The following is a 14938-nucleotide window of genomic DNA, read 5'->3' as shown; positions in this document are numbered from 1 at the left end:
TCAAGAAATTGAAGTTTGGTTTTCTGTGTCTGTAGTGGCACATTTGTTTTTACTTCCAGATATCGAAATGATAGGCCTAGATCGCGCAGTCCTGTGAGCCGCTCCTTATCCCCAAGGTCGCACACTCCAAGTTATACATCTTGTAGCTCAACGCATAGTCCATTAGGAACATCTAGAACAGAGTGGGGAAATGGAAGGGATTCCTGGGATCACCAAGGATATAGCAGGTGGGAGGATGATCGAGAGCATGGTACATGGAGGGAATGTGGGGAAGAAGACAGAGACAGGACAGACCATTGGGTACATGATCGGAGGCACTACAGCAGACAGACTGACAAGCAAGAACCTGATGAGCGAAATGATTCATCTAGAGGACACAGGGACAAACATAGCAATTCTCACTCATCATCGAGGTACAAAAGCAGAGAAGTGGAACACTATAGGAAGGAGTCTAAACTAAAATCTGAAACAAGGGTTCCAGATACAACAGGAAAAAATAAAAGGAAAGAAGACAGCAAGTCCAGAGATGACAAGGATTGTCCCACTGAAGATACAATCAAAAAGGATACATCTATGTCTAAGACAACTAAAGAGACTGAAGGCAGCACGCAGAAGAATGTGGATACAAAAACTAAAATAAATGAAACAAGTGAAGATGTTAAAGAAAGCAAGGCAAATGAACAGGTAAGTCTGTTTTCCATTTAAGATCCTAGGGTGAACTTAAGATAATAAAAAAGATACAGTCACTGATGCACCTTAAAATTTAAAAATAGTTGTGTCAAACAACTTCCTCAATTTGATAGCCAATGTAATTCCTAGCATATTTGTAAAACACATAATTAACCAATAATGATTCCTTACTCCAGAAAAACAGCTCTAAAATCTTGGCCACTGTGTCTCACTTTTTTTGCAATCTGCTGTCCACAGCCTGTTGTCAGGGGAAATCTATTACATTAGAACAAATTACAGTAAAGAAAAAGAAAGAGATAGAAAAGTTAAAGCCTGTCTGCCTGTTTGATGGTCCCTACTATTCCTGAAAGAAAAATCAAGGCTTCTGTCTCATCTCTGACCACCCCGAGCAGCTGTCTTTTGTGCAAACACCAGTGTACCTACTGCTGTATGTCCACAGTGCTGCAGTGTAGTCTCCCCCTCATTCTATCTTTAGCTTGTCGGCAGCACCAACAGCAGCTCAGTCCTTAGTGTAACCCTTTTCTTAGGGAGACCTTGCTGTGTCTTTCCTTTTGGCTCTCATACTCCCCATGCCATCTATAACTGCACTGTGTAAATAATCCACAGCACAGTGCCAGCCTGTTCAGTCCAGTGCTCTTTCTCCAGCGCTTTGTCATGGCATAGCAGAGAAGAGTAGGTGCTTTTATTGGCCAGAGAAGTAAGAGAGGAAGCTCTGTATGTGTACTGTTGGCAAACAACCCAGCTCTGCCTGAAATGGAGAAAAAAAAAAATAGCTGTGCACCACAGAGGAGTCTATTAGGGGTTCAATAAGAGCATTGAGAGCACTAAAATCTTGTCACCACTCTGAAAGTTGGTGTTCCTCAGGTTACTAGATAAAATAGGAATAAACTGCAATATTTTCTCTGGAATTTTTGACAGAATCTACAATGGAAGCTCCCAAAGAAACCTCCAACTTGACATGAACAAAGCATTATATATCCTTTGCCATATCATAAATTGTCAGACTCTCTCCTATTAAGTTATACTGTAAATAACATTCTTCTTGCATGGTTTAGCAGACAGACACAACGAAAAAGGAAATAAACCATAATTATGTGCCGGACAAAGGTGAAAAAAGGTTGGAGTTGGAAGAAACCGATATCACTCCAACAACTAAAAATAAAGTAAGTACAAAGTTATAAATTTATAGTATATGCAAATATTTTAATCTTTATGTCCAGCAAGGAAAAATCTATTTAGGTATTCTGCATTCCTATACTGTGAAAGTGAAATGATGACCTGTATAAGCAGCACAAAATGAAGCTCAGATCATTCTTGCTAAGATTTTTGTACAGCTTAAAGGGGTACTCCAGTAGAATAATTTTTTTTTTTTAAGTAACTGGTGCCAAAAAGTTAAATTGATTTGTAAATTACTTCTATTTAAAAATCTTAATCCTTCCTGTGGTGCATACAGCAGCTGATAAGTACTGGAAAGATTTTTAAATAGAAGTAATTTTCAAATCTGTTTAACTTTTTTGGCACCAGTTGATTTAAAAAAATGTGTTTTCCACTGGAGTACCCCTTTAACCCCTTAAGGACTCAGCCCATTTTGGCCTTAAGGACTCAGACAATTTAATTTTTACGTTTTCATTTTTTCCTCCTCGCCTTCTAAAAATCATAACTCTTTTATATTTTCATCCACAGACTAGTATGAGGGCTTGTTTTTTGCGCGACCAGTTGTCCTTTGTAATGACATCACTCATTATATCATAAAATGTATGGCGCAACCAAAAAACACTATTTTTGTGGGGAAATTAAAACGAAAAACGCAATTTTGCTAATTTTGGAAGGTTTCGTTTTCACGCCGTACAATTTATGGTAAAAATGACGTGTGTTCTTTATTCTGAGGGTCAATACGATTAAAATGATACCCATTATTATATACTTTTATATTATTGTTGCGCTTAAAAAAAATCACAAACTTTTTAACCAAATTAGTACGTTTATAATCCCTTTATTTTGATGACCTATAACTTTTTTATTTTTCCGTATAAGCGGCGGTATGGGGGCTCATTTTTTGCGCCATGATCTGTACTTTTTTTTGATACCACACTTGCATATAAAAAACTTTTAATACATTTTTTATAATTTTTTTTTTAATAAAATGTATTAAAAAAGTAGGAATTTTGGACTTTTAAAATTTTTTTCCGTTCACGCCGTTCACCGTACGGGATCATTAACATTTTATTTTAATAGTTCGGACATTTACGCACGCGGCGATACCAAATATGTCTATAAAAAATGTTTTTTACGCTTTTTGGGGGTAAAATAGGAAAAACGGACGTTTTACTTTTTTATTGGGGGAGGGGATTTTTCACTTTTTTTTTACTTTTACTTTTACATTTTTTTACATTTTTTTTTACATTTGAATAGTCCCCATAGGGGACTATTCATAGCAATACCATGATTGCTAATACTGATCTGTTCTATGTATAGGACATAGAACAGATCAGTATTATCGGTCATCTCCTGCTCTGGTCTGCTCGATCACAGACCAGAGCAGGAGACGCCGGGAGCCGCACGGAGGAAGGTGAGGGGACCTCCGTGCGGCGTTATGAATGATCGGATCCTCGCAGCAGCGCTGCGGGCGATCCGATCGTTCATTTTAATCGCGAACTGCCGCAGATGCCGGGATCTGTATTGATCCCGGCACCTGAGGGGTTAATGGCGGACGCCCGCGAGATCGCGGGCGTCGGCCATTGCCGGCGGGTCCCTGGCTGCGATCAGCAGCCGGGATCAGCCGCGCATGACACGGGCATCGCTCCGATGCCCGCGGTTATGCTTAGGACGTAAATGTACGTCCTGGTGCGTTAAGTACCACCTCACCAGGACGTACATTTACGTCCTGCGTCCTTAAGGGGTTAAAGGGGTGAAAAGAAAAATTATAACTTTCCTCAAGCTGCTTAAAATGTTTTGCATAAAATTGTTAATGAAATGCTTTAACGCTCGTGATACTCTTTATATTCAGACATTTTGTAAATAAAAGGTTGAAAGATTAAGCTTGAAGAGGTTCAATAGTAAAAGAATAGTAGGCTGTCAGTTCACATCATGAGACCCACAGTCAGACTAGGATGTAATAAAGATGTAGAAAAGCAGCTATATTAATTACACTAATGTATAACTGGGATAAAGGTATATTCCCACCTCCTCCGGCCTTTTTGTTGCTGTTGAAGTTGATTAGGAACTCGAAAGCTGCTGAAGTGGGAAAGTTACACAATTTGAGTAACTTTCTTTGATGTTAATGGGAGTTGCACAAATCGTGTAGCCTCACAAGCTCCAGCAGCCACAAACAGACTGGAGCGGGTCGGGAAATCCAAATTAGAATGGGAATATCCCTTTAAAGTAAAAACCAAATATCATGGCAAACATTACTAGTATTTTTTATTTTCTTCTTTTTCCTAAATTGAGTGTCCTTTACATGGCTGTATTTATTAACATGCATAGAACAAAAGATAAGTGGTAAAATGATCTTTTAATGTATTCCCACAAGTCTTTAGCAAAGCTACTAACGCAACCTTTAATCTAATAATAAATCAACAATTTGCCATGTTAACCCACCCGTCATGAAGAGATGGTATTGCATGAACTTAAGCATTTAGAGCCTAAAAAAAGAACTGTACCCATTGATGAAAATGATCCGTTGACTTGTGTCCCTGGCCTATGTTATTTCATCTGTAGCAGTCGAATTTGATATATAGTTGACACTGGATTGCATAGCTGTTGTGTAAGGAAATTGCCCTGCAATGACCTTGCCTTGTAGCTTTGCTTTACTAAGTTTTTTTTTACATGTTTGTGCCAGGTATAAATTACTTTGCCTGACTTTTCTTGGCAATAGTAACTCAAAGGCACATGTGTCAGACATATATCAGATGGTACACAGACGCAACACAGTTTACACTAGTTATAACTATATATGTCCCTCTTCTGTGCTTATCCTGTCATAGACATTAAAGTGACACTTATTTCACTTACTTCAGGTAGCAAATGGTACATGATACATTGTGGTTAATGGATATTTGTGCTCGAAAAAATGTCCTGGGAATAACTCCAGATCTATCGCTTTCTAATCATGAGCTAATGCTATCAATATCTGTGTGGGCAGACAAACTGGTCCTGTAAGCACAGACAGTAGCTATTATGGCACTACTAAGTTTCCTTCAGGGCACCGAAAACTAGATTATTAGACAGCAAAGCCTGATGATATTCCAGCAAATGTCACAGCAGGGAATTCTTATATATCAAGGCATACTATACTTAACTAAACCTAACTTTTACAATACTTTAGGTACTTGTTCATTGGGATGGCTCATGTTGATAGACATGAATCCCTTAGGGATTCACTGTATAACTATTCCAATATATACAGTAAAGCTCTAAATAATTTGGGTATAAAATTTTATTGAAACTAAATCATTTGGTTCTTTCATGCATTCATACTCTTCATGGCTTTTGGTAATTAAAAATGGCAGCATTGTATAACTTCACGTGCATGTACTCCAACTACAGGAGCAGGACTGGGAGAGTGGAAGTGAACTGGATGAAGAAAGCTGGTACCCAACTAACATGGAGGAACTTGTGACAGTAGATGAAGTGGGTGAAGAAGATTTTATCGTTGAACCAGACATTACAGAGCTTGAAGAAATTGTTCCTGTTGTCCCTAAGGACAATGAAAACGGCATCCAGATGTGTGCGCTTGATATTGACACTGTGAATATACAATGTCGGTTTAGTCAACGAACCAGGAGTGAGTGCTCCTCTGCAGAAATCAGCTGCCCATCTCTTAGAGGAAGCACGAGCCCTGACAGTAGCTGCTGTGATCCAGTTGCGCATGTGCCTCATGTAAATTTGAATTCTAAGGATAAGTGTGATGAATTGGAAGAAAATGACAAAAGTCCTAATAGGCTCCACATCAAGGAACCTGCAGAGGAACATATAGATGGGATTACAGCTTCTGGAACATCTGTAAATAAAGGCAGTTCAGATCTGTATAAGAGAATGGACTCTCCCATAGACAGTAATGTGACTATGGTGGAAATACATACCCAAGAGGAAAGACGAAACAAAAGAGAAAGAGAGCTCTCCATTTCTGGTAAGCTACAATAAGAGTGATCAACTTACCATATACACTCGAGTATAAGCCGAGTTTTTCAGCACGATTTTTCGTGCCGAAAACGCCCCCCCCTCGGCTTATACTCGAGTGAACTCTCTGCCTGTCAAGTCCCTTCATCAGTGGTCTGCGGACCTCCAAATGTTGCGAAACTACAATCTGGTCAACTTTTTTATTTGCACAGGTTTTGATAAATTTCCCAATGTTATACAAAACTTTGTGCCAATAGCCTGCTAGCTTGTCCAGATCTTTCGCAAACTGCAAATGGGCAGCAAAGTTCTATTTGAAGAGTAGCCATATTCTACTTGCATTCCTAGTATACACACCATTGTTGTTCAGCTTCTTACTGGTGGTAGACAAATCTAAATTAGTTAATGTGAGAAAGTCCTTTACTTGCTTAGTGGATACAGAGGGGCAAAAAAGTATTTAGTCAGCCACCAATTGTGCAGGTTCTAACTCTTAAAAAGATGAGAGAGGCCTGTAATTTTCATCATAGGTATACCTCAACTATGAGAGACATAGGCCTACATTTATCATTGTCTTTAGACTGTTTTTGTGTCTAGAAAAGGTGCAAAAAAGGCGCAAAAAAGGCGCAAGCAGGGTTTATTTGCACCTTTTGGTTTACACATTGCTGCTGATTTTGAGTTGCAATCCACTGATTTTAGCAATACACATGATATGGAAGAGTTTTATCAACTGCGCCTTTTTTGTGAAAAGGCACAAAAAGGCACAAAGCCACTGAAAAGTCTCTAAAACTACACCAGCCCAGACTTAGCTATTTGGTGTATGTGAAGAGAGAAATTTCAGAAAATGTGTCAAATTGCTCTCTGACCATTTAATAAATTTGGTGCTCCTACACATTACCAGCACACAAAAAAAATGCTTCACTTACACCTACAGTGACAAATGCCGATCATAATGAGAAAAAAAAATGCATAAAATCACATTGTCTGAATTTTAAAGAATTTATTAGCAAATTATGGTGGAAACTAAGTATTTGGTCAATAACAAAAGTTAATCTCAATACTTTGTTATATACCTTTGTTGGCAATGACAGAGGTCAAAGGTTTTCTGTCTTCACAAGGTTTTCACGCACTGTTGATGGTATTTTGGCACATTCCTCTATGCAGATCTCCTCTGGAGCAATGATGTTTTGGGGCTGTTGCTGGGCAACACGGATTTTCAACTCCCTCCAAAGGTTTTCTATGGGGTTGAGATCTGGAGACTGGCTAGGCCACTCCAGGACCTTGAAATGCTTCTTAAAAAGCAACTCCTTCGTTGCCCGGGCGGTGTGTTTGGGATCATTGTCATGCTGAAAGACCCAGCCACGTTTCATCTTCAATGCCCTTGCTGATGGAAGGAGGTTTTCACTCAAAATCTCACGATACACGGCCCCATTCATTCTTTCCTTTACACGGATCAGTCGTCCTGGTCCCTTGGCAGAAAAACTGCCCCAAAGCATGATGTTTCCACTCCCATGCTTCGCAGTAGGTATGGTGTTCTTTGGATGCAACTCAGCATTCTTTCTCCTCCAAACATGACGAGTTGAGTTTTTACCAAAAAGTTCTACTTTGGTTTCATCTGACCATATGCCATTCTCCGAATACTCTTCTGGATCATCCAAATGCTCTCTAGCAAATTTCACACAGGCCCAAACATGTACTGGCTTAAGCAGGGGGACATGTCTGGCACTGCATGATTTGAGTCCCTGGCGGCATAGTGTGTTACTGATGGTAGCCTTTGTTACTTTGGCCCAAACTCTCTGCAGGTCATTCACTAGGTCCCCCATGTGGTTCTGGGATTGTTGCTCACCGTTCTTGTGATAATTTTGACACCACGGAGTGAGATCTTGCGTGGAGCCCCAGATCGAGGGAGATTATCAGTTGCCTTGTATGTTATTCATTTTCTAATATATGCTCCCACAGTTGATTTCTTGACACCAAGCTGCTTGCCTATTGCAGATTCAGTCTTCCCAGCCTGGTGCAGGTCTATAATTTTGTTTCTGGTGTCCTTCGACAGCACTTTGGTCTTGGCCATAGTGGAGTTTGGAGTGTGACTGCTTGAGGTTGTGGACAGGTGTCTTTTATACTGATAACAAGTTCAAACAGGTGCCATTAATACAGGTAACAGGTGGAGGACAGAGGAGACTCTTACAGAAGAAGTTACAGGTCTGTGAGAACCAGAATTCTTGCTTGATTGTAGGTAGGTGACCAAATACTTATTTTCCACCATAATTTGCAAATAAATTCTTTAAAAATCATGTGATTTTATGGATTTTTTTCTCATTGTCTCTCATAGTTGAGGCATACCTATGATGAAAATTACTGGCCTCTCTCATCTTTTTAAGTTGGATAACTTACACATTGGTGGCTGACTAAATACTTTTTTGCCCCACTGTATCTTGGTTTCCTTTTTTTTTACCTTGCAGACTATTATATGCCTTACTCTTGCTATGATCTTTGTTGATCTTGAATTTCCTCCATTTGTAAACAATTTGTCTGTAAACTAGTGGAGACTTAAAATTGTTTTGTAACCTTTTTGATCTTGATGAGCATCAAAAATTCTCCTCAGAAATCTTTTAACCTCCTGAGCGGTATTCCCGAGCGTGACTCGGGGTTAATTTTCCCTGCCAGGATCGGTAACCCCGAGTCACGCTCGGGGTAGAATTGCAGCGTTCCCGGCCGGGCTGCACGATATATCGCAAAACAATACGATATAGCGATACGGCCCCCGGGAAAACATGCGATTATCTGCTCTGGTCGGCTCCCGTTGCGGGGGCCGGCCAGAGCAGGTAAAGAAAAATACTAAAAGTCAGTCTTTCCCTACCAGGGGGCCTCCAGCTGTTCCAAAACTACAACTCTCAGCATGCCCGAACAGCCAAAGGCTGTCCGGGCATGCTGGGAGTAGTAGTTTCACAACAGCTGGAGGCCCCCTGGTAGAAAAACACTGAGCTAAGTGTAAAGGGAAGAAGTAGTAAAATAAAAAAAACCTTTTGCTCACCTAGTCCCGGTCCCTGCAGATGCCGTTCCCCTCCGTGCAGCCCGGGGTGTCCTCTCTTCACTATTCATCTTCTAGGACCTTTCACTTTTCAGCCAATCACAGGCCGCAGTGGTGTAAAGCCTGTGATTGGCTGAAGGGGAAAGGGCTTGTTCTGCAGCAAATACACTAGGTTTGAAATCTGCCCGGCAAACCTAGTGTATTCTGCTGCAGGATGTGACAGGGGGGGGGAATGTGACAGGGGGGGGGGATGTGACAGGGGGGGAGGGGAATGTGACATGAAGGGGGGATGTGACAGGGGGGAGGGGAATGTGACATGAAGGGGGGATGTGACAGGGGGGGAGGGGAATGTGACATGAAGGGGGGATGTGACAAGGGGGGGGGATGTGACAGGGGGAGGGGAATGTAACATGAAGGGGGAGAATGTGACAAGGGGGGGGAATGTGACAAGGGGGGAAGAATGTGACAAGGAGGGGGGAGAATGTGACGGGGGATGTGACAAGGGAGAGGGGAATGTGACAAGGGAGGGGGAATGTGACGGGGGATGTGACAAGGGAGGGGGAATGTGACGGGGGAGATGTGAAATGGGCGGAGGGAGATGTGAAATTGAGTTAAAAAAAATTGTACCGCTTTTGGTACACATTTCCAGACAGAATCATACCGCCAGGGAGGTTAAAAACGTGTTGTGAAGATCAGACTGTAATAGATAACTGTCCTATAAATAAAGCAATTTCAACTTTAAATGATAATTTTACAGGTTCCCATATGTTTGTCACAGATATGTGATATTGGATAGTTTTCTAAAATAATATGTTTGACTCAATTGTTTGATTTTGGTTAGCTTTAACTACTTTTAGGGCTTTTGTAAAAATTTCATGTAGTTACATATCAAATTTATTCAGCAATACAGAAAATTCTGAAGGGTTCACAAACTTTCAAGCAATACTATAAAATTGAGTAGGTGCCCCAAGACCACTAAAGGTGTCATGGCCTCCATCAATCCAACATGTTTTTTTCTGCTTAAGTTCACATATGTTCGATTGGACTGAGATCTGCATGACTTTATTCCAACTCATTTTTAACTATTAACTATCCCTAAAAAATGTTTGCCTTGTGGTTAGGCACATTATGCTACTGCCATTAGGAAATACTGTTGCAATGGCATTTAACAGTGTTTAGGTAGGTGGTATATTTCACAGTAACATTCACATAAATGCAAAGATCCAGTGTTTCTAGCAGAATGTTACCCAGAGCATCACACTGCAGCTTGTCTCATCCCTATAGGATATCCTGGTACCACCTCTTCCCCACTAAGTAAAGCACATGGGATTCATCATACCCCTACTATATGTTCTAGTTTAGATGTTCACATACCCAGTGTAGGCACTTTTGCTGGTGGACAGAGGTCAACATGTGGACTCTACAGTAACATAAGCAGGATGCTATGATACATTGTGTGTTTTGACACCTGTCACACCCAACAATGAGCACTATGGTAGCTTTTCTGGGGATTGGACCAAATAGTCTAGCTATTTCTTCTCATGTGTATCAATGAGTCTTGAGCACCCGGGATCAATGTCGGCAGTTAACTAGTAGTCATTTTTTGGAGCACTTTTTGTAAGTACTAATTACTGCATACTGTGACCATCCAACATGACCCACCATTTAGGAGATATCTGATCCAGTCATCTAGCCATTGAAATTTGCCCCTTGACAAGGTTACTTAGATCCGTATGTTTGCTAATTTTTCCTAGTTTAAACATATGAACTTCAGTAACTGTTCACTTGCTACCTAATACATCACACACCATGCTATTATCACAAGATATTAAATGTTATTCAGTGCACTTGTCTTAATGTTATGGCCAGTTGATGGTAGAGCACCCAAAGTGGAACTATGGCCCAGTGTGCAAGGTGATCTTATGATTCAATATGTGAGTGTACAGTTTTTCTACCAAATGGGACGTAAATAAGATTATGTACACATTTCAGAGCTCAGAGTCTCAGAGCTTCTCTAATACTAAAATAATTTTACATGACAAAAATGTTAATTTTATATAGGTCAGTATAGGTGATTCCATACAAATTCCTATACAAAGTGTTATGGAATATGCTGATGCTTAGAAATAAAGATTATTATTATTATAGCAGTACATATACATCATACCCCTTCCCTTCAATTCCTTGGTTGAACTTACTATGTAACTATGTAACATTCCGGCTTCTTTCACACTGCTGTTAGTACACGGCAGTGTGACGGCCGTCAGGAGAGCTGGGCAGAATAGTGGGAGAAAAATTATTGCTTGTGCCGTCTTTTTCACCCACTATTCATAACAGCGCCCAGTGGCCCCCATAATAGTAAAGCCCATAATAGTAAATGGGAGCCGCTGGAACCCGTTGTTACCCATTGTTCCCCATCATGAGAACGGGCATTAAAGTCAGAAAAAATAAAATAAAAAAAGAGACTTTAACGTCCGTTCTCGACAGGGAGCGATAACAGTCTGAAAGGGGCCAAACTTGTACGTGACAGAAATGAAACACGCACAATCTATATTAGGTGCAATCAATACTCTTACAGACCACACATTAGGTGTGTCTCTTCCAATCCAGTATTCTTTTCACATTTGCCATCACTGATAGACTGAAGAGAACAGCTGATTTCAAGTGACATTTCTCTTATTAATATCATTTATTTCACTGCAGTCTAGTCATCACAGTTACATGTGTATAATTCACCCCTATTATAATCTCTGTAAAAAGCTATTTTTTTTACATTCGGTTGTATTATTAGAATCCCCCTTTTATTATTAGAATCCCCCTTTTAGCAGTCAGATCATTCTGATGACACTTAGGGTTGCCAGGAATATCTATTCCATTCCTTTGCCTTGTAAATCCTTTAGGAAATGCAGGCTCTTTTTTATATGGCAACCTGTGAGCTGAAGTTCATTGACAGCCTATAGGTTTGGGTAAATGAAACTTCTCCTTATCTCTGTATTTTCGTTATTGGCATATGTTTACTGACGTTGTCATTAGCAAATACAGAATCACTTAATCTTGTTGGTTTGAACACCAGATGGTGATGTATTTATGTATTCTGTATCTGATATAAGGTTTTTGTTTTCCACAGAAGGGAAGTCTCCAGAAGTTCCAGAATTAGAGACAAAGGAAATTAATTCTTCGCCTTCCTGGGAGCAGGATGACGTCTTTACTGAGCTGAGCATACCACTAGGTATTTACAAAGTACTTAAGTTTTTTCAACCATGTATTAATCATTTGTACTACTACATACAAAATAAATTTTTGACCAACTAAATATGAGTAGTTTAACTAAAACACTGTGGCCAAATGTGTTAAGAAACAAGGTGGAAAGAATAAAGTGTGAATTGGTTTTACGGTGCTCACTGATTTTTACCAAATGTGACTCTTGTACATAGGTGTAGAATTTGTGGTTCCAAGGACTGGATTCTACTGCAAACTTTGTGGCCTCTTCTACACCAATGAAGAATCAGCAAAAATATCTCACTGCCGGAGCAGAGTACACTACAAAAACCTGCAGGTAGTATATATAGTATATTGTACTATATTGTACTGACATCTTTTAGTACAAAAAAATGTATTATAAAGGACTGAGTAATCTTAGACCAGAGACTGTGAAAGTTAAAGGGTTACTCCACTGCTGTGCAAGTTTCGGGACAATGTGATTCGGTCCTATCTGAACATCCTGGTGTTGCGGAGCTTAGCGCTAGCTGTTTGGCGCAAAACTTACCTTTAATTCTGGCAGGATGTTGTGTAGTTTTTCGAGTTCTCCTTTGGTGGTGACCACATTTCTTGCTCCTTTTGTGGCCATGTTGTGTTCGTGACGTGTGTGTGTGCATGACGCTGTCCTTGCCTTTCCCCGTGCCCCGATTCTGGTCAAACCCTCCTCTTGAATATTCATTCTAGTTGTTTAGCCACTCCTTTTAGGGGTGCAGCCCTTGCAGTGTCTCTGTGTGTGTTGGCTGGAGCCTTACATGTTGAGTGATGCTTACTTGCACTGCACGCAACAGTGTAGGGATGAATGAGGAAAGTTCGGTTGCAGTACAGCGACAGCTATTGGCCAGTGAAGGGTGGCATCAGACGCTAGCAAGTTTCACAGAAAAGGTTCAAACAAAATGATGCCGCCAGAAGGACGATCAAGGGGCGGAACAACATATTCTAAGCAGCACAAAAGGCAGAGACTAATGGCCGAGGAAGGGCGGGGAAAAAAGCAACGATAACGGCCGCAAGATCTCTTGGGAACTGCAGTTCCCCGGCCGGACAAAACAGGAAGACAGAGAGGGAAAGCATAACAACAAACAGAACAAAAAGGGAGCACAAGACATGCACGGACGACCAGGACCCCACCCGGCAGAGGGAAAAACCACGTTACCAACGGAGTACCCCTTTAAGTGCAGATTTTAAAACCCACAGCAGGCCTTAAAATCTGCAGCTAAAAAATGCATTTACATGTCTTGTACTATATTAGCTGCAGATTTTGCACTTAAATCCTGCAGCAAATTCACCACATCTAAATGCAGCCTAAGGCCAGGTTCACCCAACATAGAAAAAACACACATTTTATTTACACTTGTATTTTAAGCCAAATTTTGTCCAGTTTAAAATGTAAGTATAAATTAGATATGCTTGCATTCTTTACCCTGTGAACCCGGACTAAAAGTTATAAGAAGTTATACTATTTTGGTTGCTTAGGCTATATACATTTATAGACCTTTATTATAACTATTTCTTCTATCTATGAAAAAACAAACAAACAAACAAACAAACAAATAAACACAAACAGCATGGTTACACATATATCTAGGCCCTCCTTACATCACATTGATGGCCTCTGTTTAATGTATAGCCCAGAGAAAGATTCCAACATTTAAGCCACCACAGCATCTTAAGAATTAGACAGCAGGGGAGGGGGGCTACGGGGGGGGGGGGGGGGGGACTCCCTGCTCCCCCGATTGACAAAAAAGTAATTGGAGGTTGATAAAATTACATTGCTTCAAATCAGAAGTTCCACAAGTGATAAAGGAGAAACTAAACATTTTTCTTAAGTTTTACAAAGTTTTTGAAAAATAAATAAATAAATACTTGAATTCAAAACACCCACTTTTTCTATTTATCACATAAAATAAACATAATTGAAATTGCCACCTCATATACTAACATATATATAAATATTTTAAATTGTTTCTCAGTACATTACATAGTACGTTAAATGTTACCATGAAAAATTATTTGTTCCGCAAACCGCAAAAAAAAAAAACAGCTCTAAGTTAATATATCTCTCCTTTTAATAAAGTCCATTATTTCTGCTATGTAAGCAAATTATTTCAAAATACCATGCTGATAACTTTACATAGAGGTCTGCCAGTGAAGCAGAAGCAGCTGGTGTAAAGGGAGCAGTGAATGAAAGCCTCTAATCACTGCACCGTCAGCACTGTGTGGACTGTCTCATGGAGACCATACTGTTGTGGAGTCTGTGTCTTTCTTAATCCCTGGAGTAAAAAGTACAGATTACAGTAATATTATTGCCTGACCCCTACTGTGTTAATTGGGAACCACCATTACATATTCTAAATACATTGATGGGGGTCCATCCACCACTGATTCTGAGACTAGAGGAAAGCTGTCCTAAAAATGAATGGAAGGCAGTGCACATACAGTCATGGCTGTAAATGTTGGCACCCCTGAAATTTTTCTAGAAAATGAAGTATTTCTCACAGAAAAGGATTGCAGTAACACATGTTTTGCTATACACGTGTTTATTCCCTTTGTGTGTATGGGAAAAAAAGCACATTGGACATAATGTCACCAAACTCCAAAAATGGTCTGGACAAAATTATTGGCACCCTTTCAAAATTGTGGAAAAATAATATTGTTTCAAGCATCTGATGCTCCTTAACCTTCTTAGCGGTTATCCCGAGCGTGACTCGGGGTTAATTTTCCCTGCCAGGAGCGGTAAGCCCGAGTCACGCTCGGGGTAGAATTGCAGAGTTGCCGGCCGGGCTGCACGATATATCGCAAAAGCAATGGAATCACGATATTTGCTTTCTGCGATATAGCGATACAGCCCCC

At 40.2% G+C, this 14938-nt stretch overlaps 1 protein-coding gene and 1 long non-coding RNA gene across 2 annotated transcripts in view; one reads left to right on the top strand and one right to left on the bottom strand.

Annotated features, from left to right (window-relative positions):
* The window catches only part of LOC130282505 (uncharacterized), a 341939-nt gene that overhangs the window by 276946 nt on the left and 50055 nt on the right, over window positions 1-14938 (bottom strand). The gene's annotated exons all lie outside the window — the stretch shown is intronic.
* The window catches only part of RBM20 (RNA binding motif protein 20), a 334442-nt gene that overhangs the window by 289533 nt on the left and 29971 nt on the right, over window positions 1-14938 (top strand). The window contains exons 9-13 of the mRNA XM_056530784.1: window positions 60-684; window positions 1746-1853; window positions 5236-5818; window positions 11961-12062; window positions 12268-12389. Coding sequence (XP_056386759.1) covers window positions 60-684; window positions 1746-1853; window positions 5236-5818; window positions 11961-12062; window positions 12268-12389 — 1540 coding nt within the window. The remainder of the gene's footprint in view (window positions 1-59; window positions 685-1745; window positions 1854-5235; window positions 5819-11960; window positions 12063-12267; window positions 12390-14938) is intronic.

This window comes from Hyla sarda, chromosome 7 (assembly GCF_029499605.1).
Source record: "Hyla sarda isolate aHylSar1 chromosome 7, aHylSar1.hap1, whole genome shotgun sequence".
In the NCBI taxonomy this organism is placed as follows: Eukaryota; Metazoa; Chordata; class Amphibia; order Anura; family Hylidae; genus Hyla; species Hyla sarda.
The sequence above is the reverse complement of the archived record's forward strand: the minus strand, read 5'-3'. Positions and strand labels throughout refer to the sequence as shown.